This window comes from Antechinus flavipes, chromosome 1, assembly GCF_016432865.1.
Source record: "Antechinus flavipes isolate AdamAnt ecotype Samford, QLD, Australia chromosome 1, AdamAnt_v2, whole genome shotgun sequence".
Classification (NCBI taxonomy): Eukaryota; Metazoa; Chordata; class Mammalia; order Dasyuromorphia; family Dasyuridae; genus Antechinus; species Antechinus flavipes.
Genome location: NC_067398.1, coordinates 193,277,016 through 193,297,584, shown reverse-complemented (window position 1 = coordinate 193,297,584; position 20,569 = coordinate 193,277,016). Strand labels below are relative to the sequence as shown.

At 31.8% G+C, this 20,569-nt stretch overlaps 1 protein-coding gene across 2 annotated transcripts in view; it reads right to left on the bottom strand.

The window, feature by feature from the left end:
- YTHDC2 (YTH N6-methyladenosine RNA binding protein C2) overlaps positions 1-20,569 on the bottom strand; it is a 76,884-nt gene that overhangs the window by 41,555 nt on the left and 14,760 nt on the right. For both annotated transcript variants that reach the window (XM_051994439.1, XM_051994430.1), the window contains exons 5-12: positions 19,008-19,174; positions 18,276-18,378; positions 15,816-15,972; positions 10,700-10,807; positions 6,009-6,157; positions 4,638-4,773; positions 699-825; positions 457-522 (exon numbers count right to left, since the gene is read on the bottom strand). In XM_051994439.1, the coding sequence (XP_051850399.1) occupies positions 457-522; positions 699-825; positions 4,638-4,773; positions 6,009-6,157; positions 10,700-10,807; positions 15,816-15,972; positions 18,276-18,378; positions 19,008-19,174 (1,013 nt within the window). The remainder of the gene's footprint in view (positions 1-456; positions 523-698; positions 826-4,637; positions 4,774-6,008; positions 6,158-10,699; positions 10,808-15,815; positions 15,973-18,275; positions 18,379-19,007; positions 19,175-20,569) is intronic.

The window sequence follows — 20,569 nt, the reverse complement described above, 5'->3', positions numbered from 1 at the left end:
AACTCAAAATTCATTTAAAAAATGAATGTTAAAATTTGTTTTACATGCAATTGGGGAAAAGTAACACATTTTAAAAAATTCTTGTGTTAGGATAAAACAAGTAGAGAACCTTATTTTTAAAAAATCTTAAAAATGATAATAAAATTCTTTTAAAAATTATTAAAATGTTCATTTATTTCATTACAATTAAAAACTTAAGGTTACTATCCTTTGGATTTTTCAGTCTATTAAAAATATGTCAAATCCCATTGAATCTTAGTTATCTAGTGTCATTATATTCCTATAAAAATGACAAATTAAATATCTTTAATACTATATTCTATTGTACATTTATTTGCCTCAATTTTATAATAGTATATAATCTTAAAACAAGATAAGATTTTTGATGTATGTGTATATATGTATGCATATATGTGTATCATATAAAATCTCTTTAAAGTAAAAACATCACCTTACCTATACGACTCCAGAAGGTCTACAATCTCAGTCTGTCCAAAGTGTTTAGCCCAGTCTAAAGCCATCCTGTTAAAATTTCAAACACTCAATTTAAGATGAACTTTCCTTTAAATAAACATCCCAAAACATGTAATAACTTTTTATTCATATATCAAAATACAAGTGAAAAGAGCTTTTAGCATAAAAGTATAAATAAATTAATAGACATAAAGATACACATAATGAATTTTTAAAAAAATTACCAGCCATTTGATGCTTTGCTATGGACATTGGCTCCCATGCTAATTAACTGTTCTACTTGACTCAAAAACCCTCTTCCTGCAGCAACCATTAATGCTGTTGCACTGGTTTCACTGTGTCTGTAATCCACTAAGAAAAAAGAAAGTAAAAAGAAAATTCATAAGAACACCTTTCAAATGGTTGTTGAAATATGATTCAAATCATATGAATATTACAAATTTAAGTTTTTATTCAACTGATATATTTTGATGTCTCCTCAATTCCAGAAATTAGCTTACTTACACTCTCTCACACTACTCTCTCTCTCTCTCTCTCTCTCTCTCTCTCTCTCTAAAATGTGTGTATATGTGTATATATACACACACACACATATATAAAAGCACTAGCCATACTTTTAAAATAAAAATAAATTTGAAATATAGAATATAATAATACAATTTTTTATTTATAAAAATACAATCTAAAATAGGTCAACCATGAAGATCTTTGTTCTTATTTCATCTTAGATACAGATAAGAGAAAGGACTCTGCTATGATTAAGTGGAGGTAAAAATTTAATTTTTAAAGTGAGAACAGTGATATCTGAAATCTGTAACATTGGTGAAAAGGAAATATTAAATAAAAGCTTATCATCTCCTAAATCACATGAATTATTTCCTTTAGCCTAGATTCTTTCTTTATCACAAAATGATAACATACAAGTTATAAAACAGGATTTTGGATACAAAGTTCAGTAAAATGCAAACTTATTTTTATCACTAATTGAGCGATGTTAAATTCAGAAATCTATGAATTCAAAGTTTTAGAGAGGATGACAAAATTATGTGATAATTTCACCATGATATTTAAAGAGAATTGCATCACTGGAAAAAATGTTATTTCCCATAAAAATCTCTCCCTCAGGAAAAGTATGATAAGTTAAAAATTTTCTACAATGCATTTCTTAGGGGCTTTAATAAAACACTGCTACGCAACCAAAATTAAATGAATAATTTCTGAAAAGAACTTATTATAGAAAACAAAATAGAATGACAAAAGTTTATGCATATTACTATACCTATGATTGAATTATCTGTTAGAACCTGTAATTTTCACTTAATCATTTTCAAATACGTATTGAACAACTTAATACACACATACATGTATGTATATATGTGTATCTATCAGTATACATGTTATGTATAGGTATATAAACACATATGCCTCTACATACACATATAATGTGTAATATTGATATATTGTATAGATATACATACATATTGTTATATTATACATATAAATACATGTATTTGTGTGTACATGTGTAATGTATATATAAACATACTACTATAAATACAGATGTAATGTACAATATTGTTATTGTACATATATTATTATATTATACATATAAGCACAACATATACGTAAATATACATACATATATAAAAATATATATGTATAATAGAACAATATGGTTGATCCAGCAATTCCCAAATTCCCATGAAGCTTTATGTTCCCACCCTATTACACAAGATAACTCAGTTTCTCTTCCCTTTCAAGTGACTTGACTCCATTAAGCCCATCTTCAATGTAATAATCAATGGTGATTAGACCAAGAAGAAGAATAAAGAGGTTTATGGAAAAAGAAGGAAGGAGAATAAAATTGCTCTTGGGAAGAAGGAACTCCAATCAAAAGAAAAAAAAAAAAAACAACCAGGAAAAAAATATAAAACATGGGGAGTGGAATTTATAGAAAAGTAAAAATAGAAATAAAATATAATTCAAAAGTCAAATCGACTATAACATTTATTTTTTTGAAAATTGGTTAAGGTTCAGTCATTGTGATACTTGTTCACTAGATAATTAGATCAGAGTTCCTAAATTTTGTGTTTATTAGAAATGTAACAATGGCAAATTACTAAACTCTCAGAAGATTGTTATTTCTGCTATTATAGCAATCACTTCATGAAGATATTGTGAGGAAAAATTTGTAATGTATATAAAATGATTTATAAACCTTAAAATGTTATAAAGTTATTATTAGTTTTATTTTAATGCAGTGTGTCTAATAATAATTGCCACTTAATATATAATCTCACTATAAAAAATCTTATTAAAAATGATTTTATGTCATAAAGTTGGCTCTAGACCTAACAGATAGTCTACACAGTTAACAATACTAATTTTAAACATATAACTAAATGCAACTAATGCTTTCCTTGTTCCAAATTCTAGAATGGCAGTATCAGATTTTATAGTATTTTCATTATAAGAAAAGAGATTAAGATACTTATAAAGGTCAAGTATAATGATAATATGTAGCAAATTCCTTCTTTTTATCTCTAATACTCTTATGTAGTACACATCAATTATCTATCAAGCTAAGGTAAACTTCCAAGCTATAACCATTTACAAAATCAATATAAAATGATAGGACATTGTCAGAAGGAATGAATGTTTTTATGTGTAAATTATTTTTTTGCTACGTAGTGCCTCAAAATTCTTAAGGACATTTTATGATATTAAAGCTTTGCCATGACTTAAGACTTTTGGACACCTTGTATATTCAAACTTTAAAAAAGGGAAATGTTTTCCTAAAAAATACTGTAACTCCTGAAACTGTATAACTAAAGGCACAAACCCCATAGATTTAAATGGTCTTAGGTGGCTATATACAGACAATAGATTTTTATGTCATCAAAAGTTTAAAGATGATCGGTATCATGTGTACTGAGCAAGATAAATTGTCAAAGAGAAAAATGAAAATACCTAAAGAGTCTTCCTCCACCCTTTTCCTCATTTCTATAAATACCAGAAAAGAAAATGGGGCCTAATAAGGGAAATAATGTACAGAGCTTACTTGCTGTTCTGTCCTGAATGAAGGTTATCAAAGATTCAGAATAAACAAAGGGCAGCCAGTATAGCAAATTAGTCATTAGATCTGGAGTCAGAAAACCTGAATTCAAGCCACTTACAAGTTGTGGCTTTCAGGTAAATTCCTGAATCTCAGCTCACTGCTCTGTTGTGCTTTTGATGTCAAAGAGAAGTTGGGAGGTTCAAATGAAATAATATGTGAAAAGCACTTTATAGAACTTGAAGACTTAATTGTAAGCTATTTTATTTAAATTGCACCAGGAGGCTCTCACAAACTCCTTCTCTACAAAGTTCCCATACAATCAACTAATTAAAGATTCATCTAATTTTAAAAACAATTTTTTAAAAATACAAACATAGTCAAGGAAGATAATGCTCATTAGTTCTCACATGCCTAAAACTTAGCTGAAATATCTGGGAACGAGTATTTTCATTACACACATACACATGCATACGCATGCATGCCTCCCTTTTTACTTTACAAATAGGGCACACTACATAAGATAGGGATTAGGCTTGCACATGGAGCACAGAACACCAAGATGACAGAATGAGGGCAATGAAGTATTTCATAAGGGATGGAAATAGAAAAGAACAAAGATAATATTTTTTACAGATTTTGTTTAGGGTCTTGTACATCTCTAAAAAAGTGTCCTGATATGTTATAGGTTGCTAGTGCTTATCACATTCTACAAAATGATGTGGAGATACCTCATGAATTGGAATATTGATAATAACAGACATTATGCATATATAGTACACCTCAGTGTCTTATCACCTAATATCATTCATTAACTTAGTAATTTAGTACACAAATGTTTTTCAATATATTAGTACAAAGAGATGGTTTCAGAGATACATCATAAAGTACCGAATACAAATTACCTTATGATCATAAGGCAAAGACCATGCCTCATTTGTCTTTGTATTCTCCACAGTGCCTTACAGAGTAGGCACTCATATGTTTCTGGAATGAACAACTTTTTGAACATAAATGAAAGACTTAGGGAATAAATTTCTACATAACCTACAAATCTTCTATAAAATAACTACATGTATTGAGCAATTTATCAAGAGATGTAACCTACCGCTAACATTTTCAGTTAAAATAAGGTGAAACACCTGAGCAAAGGCATCGACATCTTTATGCAGCCATATGTCAGAAAGACAAGCATCCATTTCTTTTATTAGCCATGGTTCAAGGCAATTCACATCTTTTTCAGTCTAAAAATGCAGAAATGTTCAAATTAATCTAATATCTGAAGAAATGGGTGTTAAGAATGTGATAACTATAAAAACCATTATTTCAAAAAATCTTTAGTATCAGCCAAGTAAAGACAAACACAGTATGACTAAGCAGCTGGATGACACAGCGGATGGAATGTTGGACCTAGGAGACAGGAAGAACTGAATTTAAATCTTGTCTCAAACACTAACCAATCTATGTGACCCTTGACAAGTTAATTTAACCTCTCTCAGCCTAAATTTTCTCATCTATAAAAATGAGCAAGATAACAGATTCTACCTTATAAGGTTGTTGACAATATTAAATGCGATAACATATATATATGAATTTTTATTTATAAAACATAAATATAATATGATGATGATAATGACATGTTCAGCATAAGCTGAAGAGGCATTCTCAGTGTTATCTCTGGGCATGCAAAGAAGACATAATTCCAACTAAAAATTATTAAGCTTGCAATGACATGATCAAAAATTGCTTTGAAATACATTAACATTTGAACTTAGCTAAAATTTCATTGGTATATGTACTTCTCCAACCACAGAAAGCACACTTCTGTGTTTTAGGAAACAGTTTAATGTGTGCTCTGACCAAAAAATTTATTGGTTGGCGGCCTACTAGATGATGATTACGAATTATGAATGAATTTAGCTTGGCTGGCCTTTAGACAATAGTTGGCAATATGTCATACTTAAAGCCTTTCCAACTGGTAGCATTTGCCAGGTTTGTATTTTTCAGGCACAATCTTTGTAAATACAGGATCAACTCTATAATACAATAAAGCACCAAAATATAACAAATGTCATAGTTTTGAAATGTGCTCAGATCATTTAAATTGGTAAATTAGTAACACAACAGCTGCAAAAAATATTTAGAACTTAAAATATTTTCCTTTTTCTAAGAGTTGATATAGTTGCTGAGGCAATTGGGGTTAAGTGATTTGCTCAGGGTTATACAGCTAGGAAGTGTTAAGTGTCTGAGACCAGATTTGAACTCAGATCATCCTGACTTCAGGGTTGGTGTTCTATCTACTGTACCATCTAGCTGCCCCCGATAAAGACATTTTTAAAAAAGTAAAAATCCTAGCACCATTTAACTGATGAATCTATACTCTAAGTTCACAATGAGCAATGATTAAAGTACAACTTAATGTTTAGAAAAAAAGAATGAAAATCCTCAAAGTTCCAAACTGACTATAACTAAGTCTTACCAGTTGACTGAATACGGCATCACCACCATCATCCAATAGATCATATTCTTCAGTAACATTTGGAACAGTTCTTTGCCTTTGAGATTCCGGTTTGATGCTATTCTCTTGAGCTGAGTACCATTCAGTAAGAGTAGTTTGCTGTTTTTCTTCTAAATTGTGAGAAAGATTATTTCTTAGTATAATCTTTAATTTGGTTTTTAAAATTTATTTTTTTTAAATTGTAGCACATAAATATAAACTGATATTATTATGCTATAAAAACGAATTCAGAAAAAAATTCACAAATGGATATAGAATGAAGTAAATCAATAATACAAAAACTATAGTAACCTACTAACTATAATAATGTGAACAGAAAAAAAGAATAAAATGAATTCTGACTCAGTTTAAAAACTGAGAAAATACACCTCATACCCTTCAATGAAGATGTGAATAAATACTATATACATTGTGTTACATAAGGTCACTTTGGTTTGCTGAACTTTTTATTTTTCCTTTTAAAAATCTGTCACAAGAGAAGAATTATGGGTAGGAAGGTACATTTGGAAATGAATGTGATATGAAAAAAGCATCAATTTTTTAAAAGGAAAACTTTTTATAAAATTAAATAAAAGAAATACAAAGGCATTAAAAACTATTCATATATATATATATATGTATTTGCTAAGGCAATTGGGGTTAAGTGACTTGCCCAGGGTCACATAACTAGGAAGTGTTGAACATCTGAGATCAGATTTGAACTCAGGTCCTCCTGACTTCAGGACTGGTATATCCCCTAAAATATTAATACCTCTTCTAAAACTCTTGTCATAGATTTAAAATATCAAAATGTATTCATAAAAGGAAAATGAGAAATGTTATAGAAGACGTAGAAAAATTGGGACACTAATGCACTTTTAGTGGAATTGTGAACTAGTCAAATAATTATGAAGAACAATTTGGAACTATATCGGAAAAGCTATAAAACTGTGCATATCCTTTAACCCAGCAATAACACTGATAGGTCTGTCTGTCAAAGAAGTCAAAGAAAAGAGAAAAGGACCTATTTGTACAAAATCTTTATATCAGTTCTTTTTGGGCTGGCAAGGAATTAACTGGATATTGAGGGCATATCTATTAACTAGGGATTAGCTGAAAAAGTTGTTTTACATGATTGTGATAGATCATTACTGTGCTATAAGAAATGACAAGCAGAATACTTTCAGAAAAAAACAGGGAAAATTTATATGAACTGATGCAAAGTGAAGTGAGAAGAAGCAAAGAAACATTACACATAGTGACAGCAATATTGTTAGGATCATCAACTGTGAAAAATTTAGGTACTCTGATCAAGGCAACGATCCAAGACAATTCCAAAGGACCCAAGAAAAATACCATCCACTACCAGATGAAGAACTAATTAAGTCTGAGGGCAAACTGAAGCATAATTTTAAATTTTTCTTCATGTTTCTTGGCTTTTTTTGCAAGTTTTCTTTTGTAACATGACTAAAATGGAAATATGTTTTGCATGACTTCACATGAATACCTTATATTATATTGCTTGCTTTCTCAAGGGATGGAGGAGGGGAAGGAGGAAAGAAGAGAATTTGGAACTCAAAAATTTCTAACAAACTGTTTTTACATATAATTGGGAGATATTTAACAAAATTAAAAAATGTTTTAAGTGTAGTCATAAACTGAAACATTTTCCTATGAATGATATTCTCAGATCTGAAACTATTTGCCAATCCAGCCTACTAAAAGTGTTATCTACAAGAAGTCACACAAAAGCCCCCAAAGAAAATTTTCAAATATACTGCACAGTTCATTCTCAATGGACAATGAAAAGATATGAACATGCATTTCCTGAAACACAAATCATTTTTTAAAATTACCATTACACAATATGATGTAGAGTAAGTAAAACATCCACAAATAATGACTATAACTATGTAAATCAAAATAGTGTTAGCCACAAAAAACCATGGATTGGGAGGAACCACAGATCAAAAGGGGAAGAATCAAAAAAATTATGTTATTATTTTGTTAAAGTAAATATATACATTTTATAAATATAAGAGTCTGGCTCTTTGTTGAACTGAAATCGTAAACAGTAGGGGTGTGTGTGTGTGTGTGTGTGTGTGTGTATACATATATATTATACATGTTACATATACTGCATGTTATATATATGTATACACACACACACACAAAATCGATCACTATTCCTTTTGTGTATATTGAATGCATGCTTTTCACTGATAGGTACTAAATTTAGAATTTTAAATAAAAATGTTTAAAACAATCCAAAAAAAAAAAATCTATAAAGGAACAATGAAGATAAACAAGAAAAATGTCAAACTCTAAAAACTGAAGTTAAAATTTGTAAAGCAAACCAAAAGTAGATGGGAAACTTTGCAAACAGGGCCTAGATGACTCTTTCCCTGATTTTGTGGCTTGCCTACAGATGGCTGTTGAGAGGTTATTAGGTAAAGGAGAACTAGCTGATCTTCTCATCAGGAAATTAGCTAGAGAGAACACTAACACCCATTGCCAGAAAGCCATATTCTCCTTAGATAAGGACGCGAGCTTTGAGGAGATGATAAAAAGATGTGAGAATGTTGGCTTCAGTGCCTTTCAAATGGATATCCTCGCAGCTACTATTTCTAAAGGAGTGCAGGATGTGATCAGATACAATAAAGACTTGAACTCACAAGTTTCTATGTCCGGGTGCTCTGTTGAACAAGAACCACTGCTTGATGAGGCAGTGGTGGGAGATGTCAGAAAGTCTGGGATTAGGCATGCTGGCAATCAGTAATCTCTGAGGGAAAGGTTACAAGTGAGGATTGCCAGACCCCGCAAAAGAAGGCTCAACAGCCTCATTGAGAGATGGGAAGGCAAGAATGCATAATGGGTCAGGGTATAAATTTGCCTATGATCATGCCTGCTGGTACAGCTGTAGTATATAAATTAGAGAGCCAGATGGGTAGATGTGGATAAAGTCTTAAAGGATAGAAAACTAGATCCTAAGAAAGCAGGGTTTTAAGCATCAGAGAACATTCAAAAGATCCTTTGAAAGGACAAGGAAGGACATTGGCAAGGCCCACATTAGTACTTTGGAGAGGGCCATGTTATTTATGCCTTGCAGGTCCTGATGGGGAAGGCCACTAGATTTCAGAAGGATTCCAGAAATACCAACCACTTGGTCAACCTGAAATCACCTTAGACCTGATCTTGACATTTGGTACCGGATGTTGCTGCTGCTGCCTACAACTCACTCATCTCCCCTCTTCAGTCTGGACCTTATTGGATAGGGCTAGCTATATGCCCCTTGTCAATCTGAAGTAGTTCCATAAGATGAGACCTTAGTTTTTTTTGCCACAGATGAATATGGGTCTGAGATTCAGAGATGCAAAGACATACATACACTTCCTCTTGCTTCCTGCTAACCCCTGCTGAGATTACCAATAAAAAAACGGCTATTTGGCACCTTAACATCAGCTCATCTTCATGTGTTTCTGGGGAAGATCGATATGTATGGCCCTGGCAATCATTAGCCTCGGTGAGAGGTTACAAAGATTATAGGCCTTATTAGAACTATCTTGGGAGGTCACAAAGATCATAGACCTTATTAGAAGTATCTTAAAACTTAGAACAAAATATTCATAAGATCATAGGATTTATAAATGAAAGAAATTGCAAATAACTGAATTCAAGCTATTAATTTTATCACAATCAAGATTAGAAACATAGCAGAACCATTTCTAGAATTGTAAATCTTAATAAGAAAGAGACTATGAGAGATTTTGTGTGCATTACACTTTCCCGTTGGAATACACGTGGGCCACCTGACAGTAGCTGCTAGAAATCCAACCCAGAATGGATCTCCTCGTATGAGAGGATGATAAAAGGAGACTGAGAGGCAGTTGCTGTTCTCTGACCTGAGAGGCTGTTGCATTATCTGACCTCCCTCCTCTTCTCTCTGCCTCCAATTTCTCATTCCCAGTCTGCAACACCTGTGTCAGCAAAGGCTGCCTTGTAACTGCTTCAGATGCTATGATCCACAACTGTGGAGACTCTCCACAGCTTCCCTATCCCCAGTAAGACTACCGTATATACTCGCCTATAAGCCGAGTTTTTCTGCCCAATTTTTGGGCAGAAAATCCCCTCCTCAGCTTATACTTGAGTCACTAGATAAAACATGTGTAAATATCCCTTTGAATGTCCCCCTGCTGTGTAGTATACAGCGCGAGTGCCGACTGTGATACTACAGGACGGGCCGTTGCTATGGTGATGCGGCTGTTCCTGTAGTATCACAGTCAGTAACCGGACTGTATACTAATGCTGGCAACCGCTCTACATACATATACCGGCATCGGCTCTCTTCCTCTACGGGCACCAGTGCGCTACCTAAACCTACTGATATAATAAGTTTTCCCAGATTTTGGGGTTAAAATTAGGGGCCTCGGCTTATATTCGAGTATATACGGTAGTTTCAATTCAAATTTTTTTCTGATAAATACAGTCAATCTTGCTCATTCCTCATGTCATCTAGCAAGTCAGCAATAATATAGGAGGGCACTTGTTATTACATGTGCGAGGAAGGGGTTGCTTTTGATTTATGTTATTAAGTGAGAGCATTTCTATAACAAAAACAAAAGAAAACTATTTCAACTTCTGTTTGTTTTCATTCTTTGTAAGAAAAAACTCACCTCGCTGTTTTTCCTTTTTGTATTTTAACATTTCCTTGTTTGTGTATCCTGTACTTCTTAAAATGTCTTCCAGAAACATCTCTTTTACTTCAAATGGTCTTCCTTGTACTGAATAATTAAAAAGAATTTTTTTTCTCATTAAGCAAATTAGAAGTGTGTTATTTTTTCCAAATTATCCTAACACTGACTTTAAGAAAAATGACTTTTAAAAGGAAAACTAATGGTTTAAAATCATCTTTATCCTTTATAAAATTTCTTTACTTTAAAAAAAAATATATATATATATATATATATATATTATTTACTTCAACACCTCAATATGGTATGGAAGTAATTCTGGTGTTCTGAAGGCTATATTAGCAAAATACAAATTGTGGCAGGTCTTGGAAAGACTCTATGATCTTCTTCTTCTTTTTTTTTTTGCTGAGGCAGTTGGGGTTAAGTGACTTGCCCAGGATCACACAGTTAGGAAGTGTTTGAGGCCACATTTGAACTCAGGTCTTCCTGACTTCAGGGCTAGTGCTCTATCCACCGAGTCACTTAGCTGCCCCTATGACCTTCTTCTTAATAATCTTTCTGTAGAGAAACCTCAACACTTTTCTTAGGGGTACATTGGCTTATCAGGCAGTGAATTTTGGGGTCATAGTAACTTACTGAAATGAAAAAAAATGTAAAATGTCCTTTATCTTATAAGATTACCTTCCATTTCTGCAGTGATGAAGGCAGAGTAATTGAAAAGAGGCAGAGTGCTAATAATTATACAGTTTTAGACATTCAGTTAATTATAGATCTGTAAATGTGAGACCTGGTCACAGATAAATATGGGCAAATTCATATGTAGAAACTATCAAAAAACATATTAAAATATACCAAATCATTAATATTACAAATTAAAATGTCTCTCAAACTCTGTAATAAAAAAGGAAAATGAACAATTATTGGAAAAGCTATAGGTCAGGAATCCAAATGCATTCTTTATGAGCTGAGATCCAACAATTACTGAAAGGAATTTGAAAAATGGCTATATGTATTTTATGGACTACAAAAGTCTCTGAAGGAGTAAAGTTTAAGGTCACTCAAAATTCAATTTTAAGATGTGTCTTGTATGAATTACTAGAATTTTGACAACAAAGCAAACTAGAAGCAATGCAAAACAATGGTGAGGAACTCAAATATAAATAATGGCCACTATACTATATGTATTTTTATTTTACTAAACATTTAGATTTGACTTCTTAATCTGGTTAAGGTTTTACTTCCTGTTGTAGGCTACTTATGATATGATATAAAAGATGTCAAAGATATGTGTGACTGAAAAGAAGGTGGAAAGATAAAAAATAGAGTATCAGGAAGAACAGATAGGCAGCTTATACAACAGATCTAAAGCAAGGTTTCCGATACACTGGGTGGCCCTCTTTTAAACATAGAAATTGTACACTTTTTTTGTGCTACACACAATAGAAGTATACAGAAACATAAAAATCAATGAAATGACAGATTCTGCAACTATTATATTTTTATGCTTATTGTATTTCACAGATAAACTTTGACTATTATTTAGTCCTGATAGTAAACAGATTGCAAACAGGACTTAGTATTTTTATAAAATGACCAGGAATGCATATAAAAATTGCAGACAGCACAAAAACTTAAATGAGATGGATAAAAATCCAGAAGAAAACTGAAATCAATCAAAATTTTAAAAAACTAAATAGGAATATAAGTATAATTTTAAAAATTTAAAGAATAACCAAACTAATTAAAATGTCAAAAACAATAAAAATGAAAAATGAAATTACACAAGACTTTTTCTTTTACCTGTGTTCAGGTATTTACCTGAATATTCAAAGAAATTAGGCAAAATTAACCAATGCTAACAAAATCATAGGATCAAACAGAAAATCTTAAAGATTTTTAAAAAAGTCACACATTAACAAGTATTTTTTAAAAAAGGCAAATCAATTACTAATCAATAGTTAATAAACCTTTATTATATACCTATGGTGTGCAAATGACAGTCCCTGCCGTCAAGCAGCTCACAATCTAATATGGAAGATCACTTGAAAACAACGATGTACAAATAAGCTAGAAAGAGGATAAATTAGAGATAAATCAATGGCTTGATGGATAAAAACACTTCCTAGCAATGAGAATTATTCAAAAGTAGATTTTTCTAATTTTTAAATCCCTATTCATCTGTTCATTTATCCATTTATGTTTATTCATTTATTTATTTGTTTGCACAATTCATAAATGAAAGAATTCTTACATAATTGAAATTATTGTTTAAAGTGCTTGGGTTTGGCTACCTTTTTTTTAAAATGAAAGGACAGATTGTTTAAAATTAAAACTTTAGATATTAGCAACACAAATGGAATTTACATGGATACAGCAAATATTTCAGTTATGCAGAAAGTATTAGGCAGAAATAAATCAATCTAATACTCCTTGATTCATGCTATTTACAAGATTGAATTATTCAGAATGGTGCTTATGAATCCCTTGGTAAAATATTATCAAATAAAGGCAAAACATGATATTTTAATTCACATGAATATACAAAGTTGAATAAAAAATGTTGTATTTGAAGATAAAATCCATTGATGTAAGAATCCATCTATCTAAAATAAGTCCTAAACCTCAGTTAGAACTTGGGTCATTATTATGCAGCTCCATAAAACTAAATGTATAAAGAATGTTTCTTATAACTTTGCCCATTTTATGTTCAAGTGTCTTAATTTAATAAAATCCAAAAATTACTGGCCTTAATTTCAGATACATCTTCTGATGGTATTCCTAGAGCTACCTAGAGAAATGGTGGGTTCTTTCATAATTGTTTAACTTCAAGGAAAATCTGCATAATGGCTTTTTGCATATGTTGTAAACATGATTCTTGTTCACATATAGATAGGTAAGAATTCTAAGGCTTGTAAGATCCCCACCAACTAAGAGATTCTGTAAGTATTTATTATAAACATTTTAATAGAAAATTTAAATAATCCATAACTCTGTAATGAATCAATTAGTGAACTGTTATTAAGTCATCACTGTGTGAAGGCAGTGTGAGAAATACCTACATGGCTACTGGTCTTAAGAAATTGAGGGACCTGGTAAAACAAAACCACTCCATATGAAACCATTAAAGACTAACTATATACAAAACCATGTGACACTATCCATAGTTACTTATAGAATGAGAAACTAGTATTTACTGGATTAAAAAAAAACATAGAGGAGGCAAGATTATAAGCCCACAAGATGTTACAGATGAGAAAGAAAACTGAGGTCCAGGAAGTTTGCAAGTCACAGTATCAGGAGGTGGAATCTGAGCCCAGGTCCTCTGACTGCAGAGGCAATGGTCTTTCCCTTAAATTGTAATAAAAATACTACAAATGTTCATTTGAACAAGGCTGGTGAAAATTTTGATGTGCTAAAATTTCTAGTGACAATCAATGCAGCTGAAGTAGCAAGGTAGCCTGAGAGAGTGTCAAAAAGTACCAAGTCTCAGGTAAATCAATCTACTCTAATCTCTCCCACTCCCACCTGGGTTACTATCTCTTTTCAGATTTTTCAAACAAAAAATATCAATGACTCTGAGACCAAAAGCCCAGGGAAAAGTAGTGCCCCTGTTTTCAGTTTAGTCATTAACAAGGGAAACAATGCCCTCCAAAAAAATGAATACACCATCCTTGCCACGACTAACATCCCATGAAAAAACTATTGGCTCTGCCACGGGCCCAATTTCTCGGGCCTCAGTACTAGCATCCAGGAAATTAACTCTTTGGACATGTAACCTAGCCAGTGCTTTGGAAGTTTAGCTCAGCCTTCTCAGCAGTCATTTACTGAAAGCCTAAAAAAGGAAAGTTCTCACTATCAACTTTCAAATGGTTTTAATTTAAGAGATAGTTTGTTAATTTTTCTCAATGGAGCTAACATTAAAGAAGAAGAATTAACATCTGTTTCTCTGATGTATCCTTAGGACCACTGGGCCTTTTCATATGACTTGCAGTTCAAATTTCCTATTATGTATTCTTTCCCTTTTTGGAATATAAGCTTCGTGAGAGCAGAAACACTATTACTTTTCTTTTTGTATCTCCCAAACTTAACAAAGTGCTCTACACAGAATAAGCATTCAATAAATCTTTCCTTCCCACTGTTACCATCTTAACTGTAGCCTTGATTATGTCTTACTTGAACTATTCAAATAGTCTTTTAACTTGTGTTCTTGGCTCCATTCTCTACCCACTCCACATACAGAAAAATTAATCTTAAGCACATATATATTCCACATCATTTCCACAACTCAAAAAACAGTTTACTTCATAGTTTCTGTATTAGAAGTTGAAACTCTGTATCTTAAAGTTTTCCATAATCTCGCCTCAACTAATTTGCTCAGATTCCTCTCTTACAGTTCCCTTTATACTCTACTCCCTGGAGAAACTAGGCTACTATTTTCCAACCCTGTCCTATGCCTCTGTATCTTTTATTAAATTACCCTGTACTCTTAAAATGTCCTTACCATCTGCACCCCTTCTGGATACACTATTCAAGGTCTAACTCAAAAGTCACTCATACATTGACATTTCCTGGATCTGATCCTACTCCTTCCCTTACAGAAAAATAATCAGTTCCAGCTACAAACTTTCATAGCACTTTTTTAATGACACATCATTTTGTGCCTTCTAATAGTTCTTATTTATCTATCTCTGACATTACTTTCTACATGGTACAAATAAGTTAAGTATATACTGAATTAGTGAATGAAAGCAAAAAAAAAAAAAAGCAATTTAAAAAAATATACTTCAGGGTAAAAGGATTTAAGAAAAGTAACAGATAACTTTTAGTCACAAAACAAGGACCTGAGACTTAGATATACTGAAGAAACATTCAATTACTGTGTCTTCTCATTTTCACTGCATTGGAACCTATTCCTAGTTCGTTACTATACTAACTCTATTCAACTTTGTATGTGACATAGGGTTAAGGTGACTTGGAATCTGCAAAAAATAAATTTTACTTCCAAAATTTCAATAAAGAATATTTAATAATGATAACCACAATACTTTCCCCCGAGATATTTTATTTAAAAGTTTGACTACATTTCATATTTACTTACTATATATCACTGGGCAACTTCCAAAATATCTTATAAAAAGATTCACATCCAATGCAGCACTAGAAAGAATCAGTTTCAAAGTTGGATGCTTCTGTAACAAGTCTCTTAATTTTGTCAGTAAAAAATCACTAAATCTATCCCTTTCATGTACTTCATCCTGAATCAAGAAAAAAGAAAAATAGAGAATTATTAAGATATTACAAATAACTATATGTCTTTTGATGTGTGACTTTTTAATTATAAAAGATAGGCTAAAAACCTTAGTAATTCAGAAACCAGTAAGGAAAACCACTTTGAATTAGTAAAAAATCTATATCTGTATATCTGAAAAGTTTATTAAGTGAATTCTCTATAGGAACTACTTAGCTAACAAATCATGTAAATTATTTTCCTATAAAGAACAAAAAAAGTAAACTTGGTCACCCTATAGTCAAATTAATATAAGATCTGAATTTAATGGTGTGAAAATTAATGGTATGAAATTTTACTTTATACTCCTATTAAATTTATGAAGACCAATCTACCTATTATTTAAAAGACTACATTGAATTGATATCACTCAACTAGCTCAAAAATTCCTTTAAATCTGAACTCTACCTAAAAGACTATGGGAGAGGACATATAATTTATGAAAAATGCACAGGCTCTGAAATCAAAGGACCTGGATTTAAATTCTAGGTGTACTACTGTGTAATGCTGGGCAACTAAAGTTGCCTCCGTAAAATGAAGGGACTGGATGACACAATCTCTGAGGACCCTTTCTGATGTAAATTTATGATCCACTAACTATTAATTATGAAATAGCTGTTTTCTGGTAGTTTATTTCACTTCAAATGTATATGATGCTGGAACACAGTAACAATTTTATTTTGTAACAAGCCAAAGAAAACCAGTTACTTAATTCTCTGATAAACTGGTGACAGGGAGGGAATACTTAACTGATTACTTATTATATGCCAGGCAAAGGGCTAAGAACTTTACAAATATAACCTCATTTGATTCTCACAATCCTTATCCCCATTTTACAACTGAGTAAGCAGAGGCAAAGAGAAGTTAAATGACTTCCCCAGGATCACAGCCAGTAGGCAGGATTTGAATTCATGTCTTCATAACTCCAAACCTACCACTTTATCCTCTATGCCACCAGTAGGCCTTAACAGTTGCCAGTTAGTTTAGATAATATGAATATGATAATAATGAGGTAAAAAGTTCAATGACTAAATAACTAAGTTAAGATTTACTCTCTTCCATGGCCAAAAATAATATCCCAAGGGTGTCTAGTCAAAGTACAAGCTTATCACTCAACTGAAACAGATCTACACAAAGTTTCCAATTATCTATATGCCAAATCTATTCTCATTTCTCATCCTTCTTGACCTGACTCTGCAACATATGTTGCTGACCACCCTCTCTATTCTTGTCTTCCCAAGTATTGTCTCCTAGTTCTCTACCCAACCATCCACTTTAACTTCTTTGCTAGCTCTTTATCCATATCAACTCTCTTACTAGGGTGATGTGTGGATTTTTTAAAAACAAATCATGGTGAGAAGTGAGGGGAAGCGTGGTTGCTGCAGTGGATAGATCACTGATCCTGGAATCCGGGGGACCTGAATTAAAATTTGGTCTTAAGATACTTACTTACAACCTATGTGATCCTGAGCAAGTAGCTGTTAACCATTTACTTTCTTTAAAAAAGAAAATCACAACTAAACAAAGTGCATGAACCTCTTTGATGGTCATTCCTTAGCATTGTTTTCTTATGTAAAGGATAAGCAAACTATATCAACATTATAATTTTTCATAAGACTTGTTAAATAAAGTATTTTAATATTACTAATCACAACAAAATTAACTAGTATTTATTCAGTGTTTCACAGTTTGTAAAGAATCTTAAAGATATTCCATTGATCCTCACATTTTATAGATGAAGAAACTGAGGGTCAGCAATGTTACAACTTTCCCAGAATCACCCAGATAGTAAGTATCTGTGGCAAGATTTTACCCTATATCTTCCTGTCTCCTGCAATTTTAATCTTCTTTTAAATACAAAAAAATAAACTAATTTTTTAAACATCAGAAATCATATGTAATAGTCTGCAATAAATACTTCTTTCTTTGGAGTCATGGTGGTGTCTTGCCCTACGATTTAATAAGTATGTGGATATCCTGGTATGAAAACATGTTCCATCCACATAGACCAAAAACTTCCTCTGTAATTTAAAACTTATAGAGTTGTTTGAGGCAGTAAGAAATTAAAGGAATTATCCTTTATCATATCAGATTCAATATTTGCATCAGGTTCAAGATCTGAATGCATGCCTTTCAAAGTGGTCCTCTATTATTTTATGCTGACTTTCTTTTTTTAAAAATATATATAATCTGTTCTACACTGACAAATAAAAGTCACAATCACAATTATTGAATTTCAGTTATATATATAGGAAGGAACAAAATTCTTACCACAATAACATGTGTCACAGTTGATAGTGTACTATCTCCTGCCATCAATGTGCGAAGTAATACTCCATTAGTGCAAAATGTCAGAAGAGTCTTTGGAGAAACTCTTAAGAAAGTAAAGTGTCATGAAAAGTTACAAATCTATTAAGATTGATTATATTTTAATTACATATTCCATTAATAAAAATGCTATCAGCTCAATGATATGTAGGTACAATTACCATAGCCTTGTGGAAAATGTTTATTTGCTAACCCCACCAATATACTATTACCAAAAGTCTCCTTTTGCTAAATAGTAACACTTGTTTTTTAAATAATCAAGTATCCTTCAAAGATTTTCCTTGGAAAAAAACGCCCTCTTCAATAAAGCTGTTTTCTTGAGTCATCATGAATGCCTTATCTGCAAAGTACATGGAATCGCTAAAAAGCCAGCTATTCAAATTAAGGTAAGCAATAGGCAAGATGAAGAAGCTCATATCAGAAACCCAAATCCTATGAAAGATTTCCTCCCAAATGGCAATGTCAATTTGGAAACTAGAGAAAGAAGTATTTTTTATTCTCTATTCTCTCTTTCATTGCCAAATCTTCATAGGCAATTATTATTTTAGAGACTCAAACAGGTTTGGTTAGCAACTTTAAATAAAAATTTACTTTGTGTAAATTAATGGTGGAAAATGCAGTTTTACCAACTAAAAAAAAAACCTAAAAAACATATTTTAGGAAAATTTTTATCACCTGCTTTCTAATCGTATTTGATAGCCAATTGTCTGGCCAATCTTTTCTCTTCTTTCTGCTGCCACTCTTTCAGCCACAGCAATAGCTGCTAAACGTCTTGGTTGAGTACAAAATATGCGACAGGGAATTCCATTTTTGAAGCAATCATCTAAAAGGAACTGAGGAATCTGAAAGAAATGTTTCAGTTGCCATTGTAATTCTTCAAACTCCAATCTACAAAACAGGTAGAGTTGATTACTCATGTATTCATTATGAAAATTTATTGTAATTGTTTAAATTCCAGGGCACAATTTCCTATAAATAACATTGCAAATACCTACAAATGATAATTGCAAATACAACTGCTTTCTTCTCTACCTTCCCAGGGTTTTATTTTATCTTAATTATACTAACAAGTCAAGCTTGGAGTTCCAAATTTAAATTTAAGTACTTTAGCATAATTAGTAAATTAGCATGGAAAAAGGTAAAAAGGTTTAAAATGCAAGAAATGGGAAAATCTCAAAATATGAGTTAAAAGAAAATATATAATAAAGAATATTTAGATTTATCATGTATTTATCAAGGTGTTTAAAATATACACATTGTATTCCACTAACAATGAATATAATTATAATAGAAATCAAAAGCATTTGAAATGAATTACCTATTTCAAACAACATCTGATGATAAAACAAAATATTCTAGCACAACCATGAAACCAGAACAATTCCTTAGAGTTGTTTCTAATAAATTTCAATTGGAACTGCTAACTCATAAAAGGACTTTGCATAATAGGAAATTTAAATTGTGCAGTCTGATTCTTTTTGAGGAAGGGTGAGGAAAAGTGATATAACTCATCAATAAATAAGAATGTTCCCATTGATTTCTTTTCATTATATCTAAAAAGTGAACAAAAATAATAAGGGGCAATATGTCATTCTATCTGTTGAGTAAATATAAAGTGACATATCCATAGGAAAATTCAGAAAATTAAGGAATTATCCTTAGAAAAGTGTAAGAAAAATACAGAAATTTTTCTTAACATGATGCAACATAAAGCTAATAAGGAAAGATGAGGATTATAAACACATTGATGTTCTACTACCATAATACTATACTACATCATAAATGAAATTATCTTAATGAGACTCTTTCGGTAGTTCACTAACTACACTGTCTAGAACAAATTCTAAGTTTCAATTGCCTCTATTGAATTTTATACTACATTGTCCCTTTCTAAATCATAGTTTACCAAATCCCAATCTTGGATTATTTCCACCACCTTCTTACTTGTATTCATGTGCTGCTGAATATATTTAACTCTAACTGGGTCTACATTCCAGCAAGTCGATCCTTTTACTTCACCTCAGTGATTTTCCATCCCATTTCTCTGTTCTCTCTTCAAATTTCACATGCTTCCCTTTCTCTTTTACCCTTTTATCTGACAACTTTAAACTCTGCTTAAGAGACTATCATAAACTCCTTCTCCTCTTCTTGTCATCTCAAAAGCTGTTGCTATCAGCTTCTTTTTTTCTTTACTCTAGCCTCTGATAATGAGACAGTCCTCCTCTCCACCCAAGCCA